Genomic DNA, 19396 nt, shown 5'->3' on the forward strand with positions numbered 1-19396 from the left:
AATCTGAAGGCATCACACCACAATTCCACACTTGCTGACACATGCGAGTTAGTGGGTCCTTAAGCTGCTCAAAACGGGGAGCGGATCCAGGGAGTTACGTGGGAGAGAATCTAGAACCCTAATTTTCTATAAATTGGCAGCTAGCCCTCCACTCTTTTCTGAATCTCGTTTTTGCAGGTTTCAGGTGTTACCAGCTTGCTGCCCATACCCCGTTTGCGGAGGACATCTCAGGCCTTGCTGTCCATCAGTGTTCCCTACAGTCTGGCGCCTGTTTCCGGCCCTCCACACGCCGATTGCTGCTGTTTCTGCCTGGCGACTGACTGCTGCTCATCTGCACTGCTGTCGTACAGCCTGCCACATCAGCAAACTGCTGCGTTTGCACGCTCCAGCTGCCGCCCTGACAGTTTTCTCTCCTGCTGCAATCACTGCAGTTTTTTCTCTCCTGCTAGCTGTCTTGCTTGCGTTTTTAGTCTTTCTCTCTACTGCAGGCTGTCCTGTCTACGTTTTGTCTTTCTCTCACCTGTTGCCTGCGTTTTTAGTCTTTCTCTCTCCTGCACGCTGTCCTGCTTGCGTTTTTAGTCTTTCTCTCTCCTCACTGCTGTCTGCATCAGATCCAGCTTCTCACTGTTGCGTTTAATGGTGTTTGACATCCGGAGGCTGCCTTGCTGCGATTCGGAATCCGTTCGAGCACGATACACTCTCCTGCTCATTACCCCTGCCCTGATCCTTGAGATACACGAGTTCAAAGTTCAGTATCCATTCACTGCAAAGTGTGTTTACTGCATTAGCATCGTATTATTAGTAGTCATATCATTTCATTTATTAACTGTATTCATTGTCTCTGAGTTACCCTAACCCTCACCCTAATTGTGTTCTTCTATCAGTCTGTGCTTTGTTGTACAATTTCTGTTTATGCTTCTCTGTTAGCGTATTTTCTTTACATGGTATCACCGATTCTGTCTCCAGAACAACCTATGTCGAGAACCAAGAGAGAGTGGGCCGATCAGCTTGCTCCACAAAGTTCCGACATGGTGGAAGACACATCTGAGTACATAGAAGGAAAGATAGACAAGCTGACCTCTGAAGAATATAAACTGATCATAGCCTATCGATGAAAGAAGATTGAGGAGCTCGACCAAAGGATTGCCCTTCAAGAAAAGCTTCTGAATGAAGGTATGCATGATTTTCACTCTTCAGATGTTGCACGTAAGTCTAATGATGTTGCATGGCCGTCAAGACCTCCACCAGGGATGGGCCCCCCTCTTGGAGAGCAAGATCCGGAGTATTTTCCATTTTTCAAACTATTCCGTCCTCTCCGGTGCAAGGTACTCTTGATTCATCTTTTGTGCCTTCTTTTACCTCTTCTGTTTTGCAATATACTGGTAGAGATCATGTGGAAGAAAGAGTCCAGTCTCTTGACTACGGAAAAGGTCCTCTTGAGGACTAATTCTTATATGTTAACACACATCGAGGGGATTATAAGAAAAAGTCAGGTACCTCTTCTTCTGCCCTTCCTTCTTTTCCGTCTACTTCACATAATCAGAATGAATTTGGTGTTCCCTTCACTTCATTATATGATGCACCATCATCTTCACAGTTTCATTTTCAATCTTTAAATGATAAAAATGAACAAAATGAATCTGCACCTCATACATCCCACTTTCAAAACCCACCCATCCCACCGCATTCTTTTGCTGCTTCACCACTTCCATTTACACCATTTACATTTCCATTTCAGACACCTCATGTCGCACCGCACATCACACCAGGGGGTTATGAAAACATAGGCACATCCTCTAGGACCTCATCCTTCCCTCAGCCGGGTAGTGTTTCACCTACCTCATACACACTTTCGGGATCATTGCAGCCTAGGTATCCCACTCAGTCTCTCCTGAGTGTGGATTAGTTTCCTCCATAGTTTGCCTCCATGGCATTGCCTAGTGGACCTTCTGGGCATCTTGTTGTGTCCTAGTCTCACTTTGGACAAGGCTATTGTGTCCCAAAGCCTCCACCTACACTGGCACCTTATGGAAACATTCATGTTCCGGTGCCTTCGTATCAATCGGCACTCATTGGATACTCACAACCTACTTCTGCCTACCCACCTCTTTCCCCTCCCTCTTACTCTTATCAAACACACCCACTTCCATCATCTTTCCCACCATCATCTTATACCACCTACCCGACACCTCATGGTTCTAGCTCATCTTCTGCCAAGAATGCATTTAATGACAAGACTCGTTTTAACGGGTCAAACTTTACTACTTGGTCAAATTTGATGAGACATATCCTTGACTCACAGAACCTATGGGATCTTGTGAAAGGGTTGGAACCCCAACCCGATCCCGCATTTCTTCCATACGAGGTCGTCCGCTCATGAAAGGCTAGAAATACCTCCGCTATTGTTGAGCTAATGCAGGGCTTATTGCCTGAGTTTCATTCTCAGCTTCAACATTTTGACTTCGCATCAGAGCGATGGGCACACTTGACTGACCGCTAAACGGCTCGGGATAGGACCCGTCCTATTAATCTTAACCATGAGCTTCAACTTTTCAAAATCACTGACCGGGATGACTTGAAAGTCAAGTTGGCTAAGTATCGGCGTCTCCTCACTGAATTCTCCACTACGGGGACTCCCAAGTCCTCTGACGATCAAGTCACATTGTTCCTAAATAAACACCCCAAGAAATACTTCAATTTTGTGGAAGGAATAGTTTCAAAGCCTACCATGCCTACATTCTATGAATTTGAGTGTCAGTTGTTGCGTTACACACGATTATTCGATCAATTTCGTACGAATTCCTCTTCAGAGGGGGCTCTTTTTGCTCATTCTTAGAAAGGGCAACAAGGGAAGGGCAAACCAAACAAACCCTCCACTCAAAATCAAAATCAAACTCAAAAGCTAAATCAATCTAGGGATTCTCAAGAAAACTCCCAGTCACAACTTAAACCAGGGTGGCAGAATGTACCTAAAAAGAATAGGTATTGTCAACATTGTCAAAAGACTAGCCATTTTGATGACGAGTGTCGATCAAAGGCACAAGGCACAGCACCAAAACCTAAGTCTCAAGCCCCCGCCCCTCAATCGGACAATCTCCAGCAGGGGAGGCAAGGCGATGGCAAGGGACAGTTTAAAGATCAAACTCACACTGCCACCGCACAACCATCTCAGTTGACAACGTTCTCAACTCCAGAGGGCTTGTTTGACTGGTTTGCAGAGGCCCACATCGTCTTTATAGAGACATCCGATGTGAGTCTCGTTCACATCTGTGAGTTGCCTCCTGACGAGGATACTGCAGAGGCCTACTCATCACAGCCGAGCACTTTAGCTTCAATTTGAATTGTGGACAGTGGAGCTACACATCACATGACTTCTATAGAGGACATTTTCCGTACCCGAGCCCTTGCAGTTGGACAGGTTCATGTAGGAAACAACTCCTCGGTCAAGATTCAGGCTCAAGGTTGCGCCAATTTTGCCACTGACAAGCGTCCGGATCTGGCTTCGCTGGACAATGTATATCATGTCCCTCAGCTTGGGGTAAACTTGTTATCTGTTCAGCAACGTTGCCAGTTGGGACAAGCAATTTTCTTTACAGCGACCACAGTCGAGATCCTTGACTCTCAAATTGGTTTAGTGATTGCTCGCGGTGAGGCACAGCCTAATGGCCTATACCAAATGACTCGTTTTCTCACCGAGCCGACTGCAGAGTGCTCCGTGTTCCATAGCTTCCAAGCCTTAGCCACATCTCGAGAGCCTACGCACAATGAGCATCTTTGGCATTTTCGCTTAGGGCATCTTGGTTATGACTCACTTTATGAGTTGTCACGCGCTAGTTGAGGACATCCTGTCAGCTCGGGAAGCAACCCCGTACCCCATTTCCTCGGTAGTCTACAAATAGAGCTGAGGAGCCTCTTAGATTGATTCACATTGCTCTTTGTTGGCCGACATCCACTGCCGCTTTGAACGACGGGCTATACTTCTTTTTGATAGTGGATGATCATTCTCGATACATGTGGGTGTACTTCCTCAAGCATAAGTCAAATGCTTTCACATATTTTTTTGCTTGGGTGTTGCTGGTTCATAACCAAACTGGTCGTCGTTTCGGATGCATGAGAAGTGATAGTGGTGGTGAGTTTATTTCCCACGAGTTTTCAGAGTTTCTATAAAAGCATGGCATTTCTCGCCAGCTCACCTCTACCAACTCCCCCTCTCAGAATGGAGTCGTAGAGCGTAGGAACTGCACAATTATGGAAGTGACACGCTCTATTCTGTTCGCAACAGAGCTTCCTAAGCGCCTTTGGGTCGAGGCTGTTAACACTTCGATGTACATCGTCAACCGGTGCCCGACTGCCGCTCTTCCTCAGAAGACCCTGTATGAGGCTTTTTTGGCTCTCGGTCCATTATTTCCCATTTCAAAGTCTTCGAGTATCGTGCGTACACACACACGCCTGATGACAAGATAGGTAAGCTTACCACTTCGAATTAGACATGGCCAGTGGCCACACCTCTTGATCCTAGTGTCCACTTGTCGAAGGAAACCCTAGGACAGCCCTTCGATACACACACCTATCGTTTTGTTGTAGCAAAACTTATTTGGTTAATTCACACTAGGCCAGATTTAGCTTACTCAATTAGCATACTCAGTCAGTATTTCACAGCACCTAGGATGTCACATTGGATTGCATGTCTTCATGTGTTGTGTTATTTGCAGTGTACTTTTTTTAATGGCTTGACATATGGTTCCGTTTTATGTTTGCAGGGGTACACTGATTCTGATCGAGCAAGAGATCCTAACACCCGGCGTTCCCATGGCGGCTACCTCTTTACCATGGGCACGGCTCCCGTTTCTTGGTCCAGCCATAAGCAAGAGACTGGCGGCTTCCATGGCCGAGGCTGAGTACCGGGCTCTCTTCGATGGCACCACCAAGGCCATCTATCTGAGAAGTTTACTGGCGGCACTTCATTTTCCATGTGACTCTCTCACAGTTATCTACAACCAGAGTGCCATTGCCCTTACGGGCAATCCGATCATCACACCACGGACATGGTATTAGGGAGTCCACTTCCACTTTTCCAAAGAGTGGGTTGAGCTAGACACTATTCGAATAGAGTTTGTGCCTAAATCAGATTATTTTGCAGATATCTTGACCAAAGTAGTCAAGCGGCCGGTTCTTTAATACCTGCTACCCAGGATCAGCTTGGATACACCCACCCCTACTTCTTCAACTTGAAAGGAAGAGGGTGCTTCCCTCTTGCTTTCCCTTCCAGTTTGAGAGGGGACGGCTTCTACTCTTGATCGTGACAATGATAATGCTTACAGTTTTTAGACATTACATTCACTTATTCTTTCATATTGTATTATGGGCATTTGTAACTTCATCCGCACCGTCAGGATGACCTAATTGTAAAAGGGCACTTGGACAAGTGAATAATTTCCCTGCGAGGACACTATCCCATTGGGATCGTTGCATAGCATATTGCATAAGCATGACATCTTGCATCTCCCTTTGCATTACCCTATGCATTGACATTCTGTTCAGGTAAACATGCATCTGTGCGCATTTATCCCTTTTCGGTCTTTTGAAGTGCTCGACTCTAGGATCCACCATATTCGTAACATAACACATGGCAGTTCTCCTAATAGCAATTTCCCTATCCTTGCTTGCTTACTTGTTTTGCTTGCCTTGCTAAGCCCACCATCCTCTTTTTTGCCTTTCCACATATTCACCAGATGATTGGCACATACACACACTTGTTCTCATCCTTAGGCACTTATCCTAGTCAATGCGAGGGATTGATCTGCTAGTTTTGTGCTTGACTTGGGTTTAAAACTCTCTTTATCTTTTCCTCTCTGTCACTTAATCAGCTGCTGCCCTTATATTACTTATATATTTTCAAAACATTTCAAAAAATATATATATATATTAATTCCATCCGTCTTTGTAAGACTTGGTAGGCCCTTGGGCAGCCGCCGAGCACCCTTGGTCCGATCCCCTGGCCCTCTTTGGGGTGATCACTTGGGCTCCCTTGGTAAGATAACCATGGCCTTTGTAGTCTTGGTAGACCACTGGGCAGCCGACGTGCATCCTTTGTTCGATGCCCTAGCTGCTTTGGGGTGGGACGCCTTGGGGTAAATCAAAATTTAGGCTGGTCTACTTTTCTCACCCTATTTTGGGCCTAAGAGGGGGTGTTGTGCTAAGAATTGTTCTTAGCTACTTAAACAACCCCAAAACATGTTTATTTTAGGCTTGTTTTAGCCAAAGCCCTAAAATGGGGAGCGGATCGAGAGAGTTAAGTGGAAGAGAATCTAGAACCCTAATTTTCTATAAATTGGCAGCCAACCCTCCACTCTTTTCTGAATCTCGTTTTTGCAGGTTTCAGGTGTTACCAGCTTGCTGCCCACACCCCATTCGCGGAGAACATCTTAGCCCTTGCTGTCCATCACTGTTCCCTACAGCCTGGCGCCTGTTTCCAGCCCTCCACACGCTGATTGCTGCTGTTTTTGCCTGGCGACTGACTGCTGATCATCTGCACTGCTGTCATATAGCCTGCCACATCAGCAAACTGCTGCATTTGCAGGCCCCAGCTGCCGCCCTAACAGTTTTCTCTCTCCTGCTGCAGTCGCTGCAGTTTTTTCTCTCCCCTGCAAGCTGTCCTGCCTGTGTTTTTAGTCTTTCTCTCTCCTACAAGCTGTCCTGTCTGCGTTTTTATTCTTTCTCTCTCCTCACCTGCTGCATGCGCTTTTAGTCTTTCTCTCTCATGCTGTCTGCATCAGATCCAGCTTCTCACTACTGCGTTTGCTGGTGTTTGACATCCAGAGGCTGCCTTGCTGCGATTCGGGATCTGTTCGGAGTACAACAAACTCTCCTGCTCATTACCCCTGCCTTTGATCCTTGAGATACAAGAGTTCGAGGTTCAGTATTCATTCACTGCATAGTGTGTTTGCTGCATGAGCATCGTATTATTAGTAGTCATATCATTTCATTTATTAACTATGTTCGTTGTCTCTGAGTTACCCTAACCCCAACCCTAACTGTGTTCTTTATCAGTCTGTGCTTTATCGTACGGTTTCTGTTTATGCTTCTGTGTTAGGGAATTTTCTTTACACCTCTTCCACTTCATTCTCCAAAATATCAACCTCCATCAAATCAACCCATTCTGGCTTAACTTGGTTACCAACCAAATCGCACATGTGTCGACGAGCAAAGTGAATAGCATCAAAAAGGATCTCTTGTGGGCCCAACAATGATTTATAAAGTCAACACACATCTGAATGATGGAAGCAAATGCTCAATATTTTCACAAGCATATTTCTAGTGTAAACGAGAAAAGAATTGATGAGATTGGCGATTCTTATCGTGTAAAGCTTCCGCTCTAGCCAACAATTTGTATTTAGCATATTCCTCTTCTTGAAGGGATTGAACTCTGCATTTCAACTATTCAATGCACGTGAGCAAGTCATCAGTGGTATCCCTTGAATGACACAGAGACAACGAGTGGACCAACAAAGATTGCGCATGCTGCAATTCAGCTCATAAAGAGGAAGCATGTTGAATACCGTACAATTGGAATAACGATCATACATTATCCCTTAAAACAGCCCATGCTTCCATCCCTCCAAATAGGACCCTGGAGCTAAAAGAAGCAATCAGATGCTGAATACATTCCAAAAACTGATTTTGCAGCAAAAAGGATTGGTTGAAACAAAGAGGCAAACGGGCAAGGAGAGCCTTAAAGGCATGAACGGGTCTGTGGGTCAAATCCAAGGCCGAAGGATAGTGGTCTGACAATACATGCTATCGCTCCACCCACATATCAATGATTGCAGGAAGAAAAGAATCACTCTAACATATGTAGATCCTATCTAGTCTAGCCCAAGTGTTTCTATGCTGAAGAGAATGATAAGTATATCCAAACTGAGAAGGATGCATCCAAGACCACATGTCCTGTGCCGGAGCATCCCAATCCTATCGCTCAAGACCATCCATGACCGAGTGCGATGAAGTCGCCTAATCCACAGATACACATGCATTAAAATTACGCATAACAAATCCTTGATGGCCCATGGTAAGGCAATGCAAGTCATCCCAAAGCTGACAACGTTCACGAGTAGTAGAAGTAGCATACACACTCACTAACCACAAAACCTCTCCCTCATATAGAATTTCCAAAATCAAAAATCTGCCGCAAGGGTGCTGAGAAACCAAAGATGGTTGCCTCCCACGTGCGTCAAAGTGCAAAGCAATATCAAAAGCCCTTTTATCATCCGCACCAACTGTAGAAACACGTAAAGATTGAGGTTTTATGTAGAACCCCCTACCTCTGCGTTGAAAAGTCTAAGTGATAGGATACAAAGGTGGGTGGAATGAGACTCCTGTCTAGCATTACGTCTAACCACAGTGACCCAAGAATTATCCTGAGGAGGCAAATTCCAACCAACCGAAAGAGATACATGCTCAATACGAGCTTGGGAAGCATTTTTCTTTCCATCATCATGTCCATGAACTGATGCTCTTGCATATCCATGTCAGGATCCATAGAACCCTGCAACACCTCAAGGCTTCTATCACATTCTAAAATGAAATGGCCCAATTGGCCACATCTAAAATAGTGTCCAACAAATGTGCCCCATTTCAGCTCATAAACCAACGTTTGCAACCCTGGAACCTCAAAATGAATTGAAGTTTGCAACCCTAGAACCCCATTCCAGCAAATATGCATAGATGTCCATAACCCATAACTTCCATGAGATCTACAACCAAAGACCATTTAAAGAAGTCAAAGGCCTTTTCAAAATCCAATTGCACCAAAACCACTTCTTGCTACATGTGCCCTGCATAGTCTATGACCATCTATGCATTGAGATATTATGAAGAATATTAGCTTTATAAGTGACCTTCTTCCCCCCCGCCCCCCCAAGAAAAAAAAAAACCTACCCCAAGGTGAAAGGTCATATTCAAGGATGTGAGTGGCCATGAAAACAAGGGAGTTCAAAAGTCATGATATCATTTATATATGTAACCATTATCTTCACAATAGCAAATCGATCACCTTTCTTATTTCGCATTCTCTTTTTCTCTTCCTAAGTCTCATCTTCTTGCATCACCTTGTTTGGGGGGGGGGGGGGGGGGGGGTTGGGGGGATTGTTTGTTTTGTGGAAACCCCCCCTCTAGAACCATGATTTGTTTGAATCCTCTCATGGGCCTATATCAAATGTGATCTTATACATAAAGCCACTCAATGAAATGGGTCTCCATTGGGTAAGTTTGGATGGGAGGGGACTTTGGGAATCATCTTGATGAGCCCTTCTTTCCATGATAAAGGCATGTTGCCTAATGCCCAAATCTATTAGCACACAACAGCCAAAGGTTTTACCAAAAGAGATGTGTAGGTGCCAAAGAATTCATCAGTGATGCCATCCCAACCAAGGCTTTTATCATTTGGCAGGAGCAATAAGACATCCACAGCTTTGCTCTTACAGATATCAGCTTCCAAGAAATATTGCATGTCATGGGAAACTTGTTTTGTGACCAAAGCATAAAAGGGTGCACGGGCTTGCGCAACCTACAAAGAAGATATATGTCCCAAACCCAAAAGGTTTGCAAAGTATTCCTTGCTCTCTCTCTCTCTCTCTCTCTCTCTCTCTCTCTCTCTCTCTCTCTCTCTCTCTCCATCCAAAAAAAAGGCAAGATCATCAACCAAAAACTGCAAGGCATAACCACCCAAAGTCACACATGTGCAGAGACAAGCAAGAAGTACTCCATAATATGGAGTAGCATCAACAAAATCAAAGGCTGCCACATTTAAAAAATCATGGAGGCAATTCAAGTTATTTGTAAAATCCAAGACCAAGAAATCAACAACATGAAGAAATCACGCATGCCCTATGTGATGAGGCAATGCATTGAGGGAAGAAATGCTCATACACATGCAAGCATGAAAAGAGGTGTACAATGAGACATGATTGTGTTTCACCTCATGGAAGCTAACATTGACGCGCGCTTTGACAAAGAAACATAGTAATTGAAGAATTGGGAAAGGAAGTGGCAATGTTAAAAAATCAGCTTATCTCCTCAAAAAAGATGTAAGGGAAATCATGAAGACCATGCTCGAGACAATAAAAATGAAATTCAGAGATAAACACACACATGGAGAATCTTGGGCAACAATAGCAAAGAAAGTGCGAAGGAGTGGAACAGAATTAAAAATGGATTGAAGTAGTGAAGAAGGTTCCAAGCAAAGATGAATTGGTATACGCCCACTAGAAGGGGAGAAAAGAAGGAATGTTCGAGAAAGAAGAGAAATATCCAATGGAAGATGCGGCGACACTACAAACTAAAATGAGATGCAATCAGCCTTCATGGGAGTGTGGAGACTTAGGAAAGATACTAAGAAGGAGGAGGCACCCATTCTTAGATATGCAGATTTAGAGATGAGGAAAGCTTTCCTTGCCAACAAGAGAGCCCTCAAAGGAGCAGTGAGCTACCAAGAGCATGATCTCACGATTGCACAAGTAGCACATCAAAAGGAGTGTACACCATAGATTCTCCATGCTAGAAAGGAGGGCATGAGGCAGTATATACAGATGGTAAAGTCATAGCACAAAAAAGGCACACCCAATGATCCAACGATGGTGCATAACCTATGAGACCTGACTAGAGATAATAGCATAGAATTATAATGGATCACTATGAACGAATGCAAAGCTCTTTGAGGATTCATTTAGAGGGAAAGATATTACACATTACATGGAGACACACTAATGCCAAGGTAGTAGACTACCAAAGGTGCGGGGATACAAACAAGAGTCAATGCACTAGCACCAACCACCTTTAGCAAGGGATGCACAAGGCCAAGAGGAGTTGCCATTCTATGCAGAGAGGAGCTATAACATTTAGTCCAAGTTGTTAAGCGAGATCGGGAGGTAAGATTTATATGAATCTAGATTCAGCCGTGGAGACATCTACCTAGAAGCATGCTCCTTTGCACCAACCACCTCATGATGTGCTATACAAAGAGACTCACCATACATACCTCTCTACACTGACATCATGAAATTCTCTAGCCTTGGAGATATCCTTCTAACATGAGAATTCGATGCCCAGATGGTCCATTTGTAGGCACCACTGGGACCAAAGAAAAGTGGACAAAATACGACTGTACACAGCACACCTATGTCACATCAATTGCAGAAGGAACTTTGCCAAGGGAAAAGATTACCACAGTTGTTTGTGACAAGTTTCTGTCAGGTGTATAAGAGCACACGGTTTCATTTATATCTAACAAGGACAGGTTTGCTCCAAGCCGATCAATTCTGTTGAAATTCCTCACATTAAGAGTGTCAAATTGTAAACACACCTTGAACATCAGGAGTGTTCATTCGTGTGACAACCCTTTCTTCCATCTATCTTTGCTTTGATTCCATTGATCTATCACAGAAACCATAAGCAAAGGTATCATTTTGTGAAGTGATGTAAGAAAAAACCTGTGAAATCTGAGATCACAGAGCCTGAAAGCAAAGCCAAAACCAAGAGTATAATCGAAGTAGAGAATCACACACTCTCATGGAAACCCACACACAAAACACCTGTACAGAATTGAAACCAAAATCGGTAGGCTGAAACTGGAGGGCTGACTATCCACAACAGATGGTGAAGCCAAATCCAAAGCAAAGGCAGAAAGATGAAGACGATGTAGTTGATGAAGTCAGAGCAGATGCAGTAATGAGGCTGAAGAGAGGTTGCAACAAGGCAGCAGAGTTTGTCACAGCAGATCACACAAGGCTGAAGATCAGGTTGACAGTCAAAATGAAGCCCAAAACAGGCTGAGGCAGGCCACAGCAATGTCGAAACTGTAGACCTCAGGCCCAAAAACCTAGAAGGCCAGTTTGCAAGAAGGTTCTCCATGCAGGCAGCAGCTCGCATTCTCTCGTGCCTATCTCACACACACAAAACACAAAAAACGCACACATGGCCATTTTCCTTTTGGTGAAACGGCTGTTCATTATCTCATAAAGATACACTTAGAAAAGACTTCCTGATAAAGTAATTTCCTAGGAAAAACAAATGCAGTGGTGAAGTCACACACACAAGCACAAGTTCATGCACACATGGACACGGTTAGAGAACTAACAAGTTCCCTCAGTTCTGATTTTCTGTATCAATGCAAAGAAATAAGATGGTTAAATCAGTCAAGGCCAAACTCAGTTATGAAAGCAAGTACAGGGTCACTTTTACACTTGCAACAATCTTTATGTCCATTGTGCTGATTGAAAGTCCTCCAAGAGAAAACCCACTCACTTGCACGTGATGTTCCATGCATCGTCCCATGACAATCCCTCAATATCAATAAGAATTCGCATGAGCTCTGGCACTGACAAAGTTGGATGAGTATCATTCATTTGGACTGCAACTTTGCTAGGAAATTCCAGCCAGTCAGGGTTGTCTCCAGATCGTTTTTTGAAGTGAGAAATTATATCTTGGAGAGAAGCTGAGCACAGTGTATACTGTTGCTTCAGCCGCAGTATTTTCCCCTCAGTTGTTTCATCACCAGGATAAAGAATGTAACAAATCTGAAATGTCATAAAAAGAGGTGAAAGCTTTACCACAGATAAATAAATCATGCTATAATGTTCTACAGTAATGTCGAAGATACCTTTGCAGCATCAGCATGCGCCCTGGCAGCTTCATCATGATGCCCAGAATTATAAGCCTTAAGATCAAAGCTTTCAGCTGGCACTGTAGTGGACCACAGTCTCAAGTTGATGGTATTCTTTGTCTTATAGCCAGGAATAGGCACGTCATATGCAACAGCTTTTATATCTTCACCGTGTACCCATTGTTTCCTGCCATTAGAACCCTCAATGACTTCACCAAAAAACTTTATAGGGTACGACACATCAAGTCTTGGAATCTCCCATGGATTCCCCATCTGCAAAGGCAAATGATAGAAGAAGTTGTGATCTGGAATGTCTCAAGCCAAAGTATGGTTATTGGGGCTTGCTAATTACCTCAAGCCAATTTTCAGCTACTTCTTGTTGACCCTCTTTTGTTATCTTCTGCTGAAACAATCCATATTTGTATCTAAGTCCATAACCCCAAGCAGGGTAATTTAATGTTGCTAAAGAATCTAGAAAACAGGAAGCAAGTCTCCCCAAACCTCCATTTCCCAAAGCTGCATCAGGCTCCTGTCAACATCACATGCTCTGTTAAAATATGCGCTAGAGAAGAGTTTTTAGACCTCAGATAAAGTTTTCACTGTTTGTGAAACCTGTTCAGACACATCCTCCAAACTGTGACCAAGACTAAGCAATGCCTCTGCATAAGAATCTTTCACACCAAGGTTTCCAATAGCATTGAGAAGAGCCCTTCCCTGTAAAGTGCAAAGTGGTTAGAATGTTCTGACAAAAACAGCAAGATGATAGACTAAGAAGACCATGACTAAAATCATCATCATGCCGTATTTCATAAAATAATGACTGCATTGGGAGTATTTAGAATGCCGGGATGTGCCTAAGTTCATAAGACCACCAACGAGTTTATTACAAAGAGCAAGGTGATCTAATCACACAAGCCTGCAATTAGAATATAGACAAGGGAAATTTTGAATGTCTGCACTAAGGCTTGTCTTAATTTTAGGAAACTTTTAAGGATAAAACATAAAAAAGGATAATGTGTGATTTCCAAATACTCGAAACAAAAGATAGCAAAGTGTGTGTATTGAGATCAGTGAAAGTCAATAATAAAATTTGATTTCCGAAGCTTCCCCCAAAGAGACAGTTGCATGAAATGTCAATGACTCCAGCCAAGTACACATTTCTGTAATATACAAACTCCTTGTCATAATGTTGGTCAGTTCATAAAATTAAATGTATTATGCATCTAAGGCAATATGGCTTTGTTCCTACATATCAAATAACTAACATAGCAAACAGCATTAAGAATATGCAAAATATATTCAGCACAATATGTTGATTATGCAAGTAGATGTGACAAAAGTGTCTGATACAATCAAGTACAATTTTGTATCTAGGAATGTGATGAAATTAGGTCTCGGTCGGAAATTGGGTTACCACTTGCATTCAAATGCAACTACTCAATGCATCATTGGTATGGATCTCTCAACACCTAGACTTTAGAGAAGTCTTTAAGGCAGGGCTGCTCATTGAGCGCCTTATTAGATGCGATTGCTATGCCCCATTGTTATTATACATGTGCAGAATTGATTCTTACACGCTTCGATTATCTAGCACAAAAACATTATTAACTTAAGCTTATGCTAACAACTATTTTTTTCATGCCATCAAAAATACTTATGGATACATTAACTGCATTGCGATTGCCAGCAGGGCTGCAGATTGATTTTGTGAAAAATCTATGCTTTTACGTAAAGTCCTGTGATTGGCACGCTACAACTTTGTTATCCTATTGGATGGAAAGTCAATGTCGGGTGACAAATGGATTGGTTGTCACAAAAATCAATATAAAAATTAGAGTCTTGGAAACTATCAACTTGGCCATTACGTGTCTGTATAGTCCAATCAATTTTTTGAGGCTTATGCCCAACTTTACTTGCCTCTTTTGACCTCGATCAAAACACACATCCATGCATGTATGTCCCAAGCAATGGAGCTTTTATGGACCACTCAAACAAATTGGAAAATGTTTAAGATTTCTAAAGGTAGACTTGATCTGCACTAAAAAGATGCATGGGGCCTCAAACATTAAATATTCAGTATCATGTGCTGGCAAGGAACGCTACCTTACTGGGCATTTTCTTTGACCAAAAGCAGCCTATCATATCAGTTGCATTACATACACTGAAAATATGGGTACAAGTGGAAATTGGACTATAGATCACTTGGAAGTATTTTTTGGGTATTTTTGAAGGGAAAACATCATTTGTCCATATTTTGGATCAACTAATACAAGACTGGACGAGGGTATTATTCCACATCCTATGGTCTCGCTGACCCATCACAAGATAACAACATACACAATGATAGCATAAATGGGGCACACTTTGAAGAACCCTTGGCAGTCCAAGAGCCTGTCAAATCTTATCATCTTTAAATTGGATATCAGATATTAGTATTAACAATGTGTTTGATGATGATGGACAGGTGCTTGACTTTCCATGAGGAAATAAACTTTCAAGTCTATAAAATCATAGCACCCAAAGTGAAAAACCTGGGGCTAAAAGAGTGCACAATTGTATGAATTGGCACGACTAACAAAAGAATGCTCAAAGAATGGAATGAAACGAGAGTGACCTTAATGAATCAATGAGAGAAACAATGCTCAACCATTAGGAATACAGCTGGAGCTGAAGTGAAAACTTGAAGCAAAGGTAGAAGAAACTGCATCCTCCATGACTCAAGGTCCACAGCTATGGTGTGCATGAGTCAATGACATCACAAATCAAAGGGATCAATGGAGTAAGTGTTATTCCTGGAAGGATTACTTCTGATAGTCAGATATCCTTGGGCTGCCCAGACATTTAGATTTTAAGCAGCTGGCCAAACAAACCTTCAATTTGATGTTCCATTGAATGAAATTTTCGCTTCTAGCCTTTGCTGATTAAGAATTCCAAAGGCCCTACTGCAATGCCCATCATGCTCATAGCTGTGAGAAAATCAAAAAGTTGGTGACATACTCCCCTGGAAAATGGCAAACCACCCCAATTGCATTCAGATAGGATCCACATATATAACCAAGTAAATGTAACATAACTAATCCAAGCAGCATTTGTAATTGTTGCTGCCTATGTATGTCCCAACATGTTTGCAAACTAGAGTTGCCTAAATAGTACTATGAGCCTAAGTAAGCCAACCCATACACGAGTCCAGGAACTCAAGTGACTACTACGTTGATCATAGAAATCCCCAAGTAGATACATAGTCAATGTGCAGTACATACATAGTCAATGTGCAGTACATTGGGTGAGACTGTGTCATCAAGTGATTGATAAGCCTCAAGGAGGCATTACCAAAGATTGTTTTAATTGAAGAGCCCCTAGACAAAGCTGCAAGTGAATCTTCTAAATTGCTCTTCATCCACTTTGCATCCATTGCTCAATAATTTTGAAACTTCACCAAATAGGAACAAGAAACTATACTTCAAATTTTCATTTCCTTGTGTGGTAATATCTATTCTAGAAGTAGGATCTCATCAAGTTTCTCCGCCTATGCATACATCTCATCAACCATATCCTCTAGCACATCCTATAATATGAATCCTATAATGATCAAGTGGCTATATCATGGATGATAATGTCAAAGGTAGAGGAGGAGCTAATGCCAATCTTGTGGTGACGAGAACCTCATCAAATGGTGAAGGCTAGTGTCGCTTGATGATGTAGAGGGTAGGCCTAACACCCCTCAATTGGAAGAGCTGGAAAGAGAATCGGCCATTTGGGTACTCACTCCTAGTAGATCTCACAAGATGGATCCAATACTAACCAAGTGGCATAGGTGAGCCCAAAACCTGACCTTGGTAGATGGCTTGAGGGACAATCAAGAATCACCAAGATAGGAGTCCACCATAAAAATGAACATGGTGGATGAAGAAGGAAAACCTCACGCTTCCCATCTAGTATAGGACATGCCCATACTAGATCGCAAGAGATGACACCAGTGCCGACAAAGTGTTGTAGGTGTTATATCCTTGGACATCCAGATGGGCGCTAGTAGCATTGATCACAGTGGTCATGAAGTGATTTAGTGAGAATGAACTAAAGACACTTTAAGGTTAGCCCAATCCTATTTATAGGACTCAAGGCCCTATTGTGCATATCATTATGTGATCAACGCTCTTGGACTCTCAATTGGTTATATCCTGCAACATCTGGATGGGTGCTACTAGCATTGGTCACACTGGTCATGAAGTGATTTAGCCCACTTGCACTAAAGACAGTTCGCGGTTGGGACAGCCAAGTCCTATTTACAAGATTCAAGGCCCTATTGTGCATATCATTATAAGATCACCACTCTTGGACTCTTGGCTTGTTGATTGATGTATATGTACACCAAGATGGTGTGGACTAGTGGTATGGGACGCCATTTCTTGGAACGTGGTCGTGACCCAAAGTGTTGCTAGCTCCTAGGCTTAGGGGTGAGCCCATTTCACTCTATGGCTGAACGTAAGTCTGATGTCCAATCACTTTATATTCATGGATATAGCTCGTGTTAGGTCTCGTGTGCAGGTTGGATCCTAGGTGGGCGTTACAATAGGCATGCCTAAAACTTAACCTCAAGAGATGGCTCCTATGCTAGTCAAGAATGTAAAGGCACAAGCACCAAGATAGAGGTTCACCTAACATGAAAATAAACAAGCTAGTGGAGTAGTAATTCATGTCAAATGATAAAAATGCCTTAGCTGAAAGAACAATGAAGAAAGATGCCTTCCATGATAAGTGGAAGGATGGAAGACACCATCTCCATTTCCAAGTGGATCAAGGATATGGAGACACTCACCAAGGCAAAGACAAAAAAGCCATGCCTTCCACCCAATCAAGACCAGTAAATACTTGCAATGTGAGGTCCTTACTCAAAATCAAGCATGTAAGAACCAAAAGAGGAACCAAAAATCGGATACCGTTTGTTTTCATATTGAGATGCTTTTGGTACTTTGCTAAAGCTAAAAAAAGATTTGAGTGAGTGTATGTGTAGCAGAGTAAGTGAATGATTATGCAACATAAGACAAATAAAGAGTGCTGAAGGTAACACTTAGCTTATGATTGCCTAAGTAGTTGGTATAGCCTAAGGATCTAGCTAGACTACCTAGAGAAAGGCATGGTTGTTGAGCTAAAAATGCATTTTGGCTCTTTACAATAATTCCCAACGTCAAATTAGCAAATTTTCATTAAAAAGACATGCATCCTTGTTTGTGTCCAATAAGCCTAACCATAATTTGGGAGGACCCATCCATCTATAAATAAACAGACTGCCCACCACTCAAACTCCCTCCTCTTTTGTAGATTGTTGGCACCTATCTTTGCTATCCACACCCCCTATACAGAGGATATTTCAGTTTGAGCTGATGTCTACTGCTGGTGCCTACTTCCAAACACTCCCCTACAGCTGGCAATTGGTGATTTGGTTGTGTTCGCTGTTGGTGCCCTAAAGAGGACTAATTTCTATATGTTAACACCAAAAGAGGTGTGTATAAGAAAAAATTAGTGAACCATTTTGTAAGTTTTCCTTCTCCCTTCTTTCCTTGAAATTTTTTTTCAAAGTCAAAATGAAACATCATCATCTAATTTTAAATTCCCTCCTAAAAATGAATTTCCATTCACTTCCCTTCCTTCAACATCTCAATTTCCAATCCCACCCTTCTCCACTGCACCCACAACTACATTCACACCATTTTCCATATCACCATTCACCATTCCACCTATACAACCACACGCCACATAGGAGGGATCTTCAAACATAGGCACATCCTGTCCCTTTAGGTCTTTTGCCTTTATACGTGGAGATGCCTTAGTGGTGGAGCCTTATATCTCAAACCAACCATCCACAGGGACCTATACACACAAGTATCCCATCCACACATCTCAACCCCACCATATTCTCCCATCTCCCAGATGGACCACACAGTTTGCCAACATGAACATACCTAGTGGGCCGTAATGCACCCTTTTGGCATGTGGACAATCCCCAAGTCAGTCACCTCCTTTGGGGTAACCATCTAGAGGCACTATGCCAAGAATCAAGCTGATATGGCAACCTAGACAACAAATGCACATATGATGATGACATAAGATGTAGCTGATCTAGAGCAAACAATAGTACGCAACAACTGAAGAGGGTCAAACACATGCTGAAAACAGGGTGACAGCAGCAAACGCAGCAGCTCTAACTGAAATATCCTCCATATGCAGGATATGGATGGCAGATAGACAAGTGCCAATAATCTGCAACCACTAGACAACTAACAAGTATCCTTTGTGTGGTGCCTTGGCCTCTCTAGGTGATCACTTGGGCTCCCTTGGTAAGGTAACCATTACCTCTATAGTCTTCGTAGATCGTTGGGCAGCCAACAAGCACCCTTTGCCTGTTGCCCCAGCTGCTTTGGGGTGGGATGCCATGGAGTCAAAATCATGGGCTTAATCTATCTTGACAGACCCTTCTTGGTTGCAATTTTGGGCTTGAGAGGGGGTGTCGAGCTAATAATACAAACTTAAAAGGCAATGTATACCTCAATGATAACTTGTCAAATGTGGCGGTAGATGGATGCGCCCCTCGTTTTCCTCCCCCTCTCGCCGATATCTACGGCCCGCTAAAAGTAACTACCGAGTAGACATGAGACGAGTATGTCGATGAAGCCCTGTTTCTTATGATCACTCCATCCATCGATGAGAATGGAGCAACCATATTTTATCCATATGGCCAAA

The 19396-nt window shown here is 42.9% G+C and overlaps 1 protein-coding gene across 3 annotated transcripts in view; it reads right to left on the bottom strand.

The window, feature by feature from the left end:
• The window catches only part of LOC148037912 (Glycosyl transferase, family 35), a 76934-nt gene that overhangs the window by 38362 nt on the left and 19176 nt on the right, over positions 1-19396 (bottom strand). For all 3 annotated transcript variants that reach the window (XR_015690732.1, XM_087676920.1, XM_087676919.1), the window contains exons 3-6: positions 13271-13372; positions 13011-13187; positions 12656-12931; positions 12301-12572 (exon numbers count right to left, since the gene is read on the bottom strand). Coding sequence is in view for 2 of the 3 variants with exons in the window: in XM_087676920.1 (XP_087533046.1) it covers positions 12301-12572; positions 12656-12931; positions 13011-13187; positions 13271-13372 (827 nt within the window). In the remaining variant the exon portion in view is untranslated. The remainder of the gene's footprint in view (positions 1-12300; positions 12573-12655; positions 12932-13010; positions 13188-13270; positions 13373-19396) is intronic.

The sequence above is a fragment of the Lygodium microphyllum genome, chromosome 4, assembly GCF_053477565.2.
Source record: "Lygodium microphyllum isolate KBCC chromosome 4, Lygodium_microphyllum_v1.1.10, whole genome shotgun sequence".
Taxonomy (NCBI): Eukaryota; Viridiplantae; Streptophyta; class Polypodiopsida; order Schizaeales; family Lygodiaceae; genus Lygodium; species Lygodium microphyllum.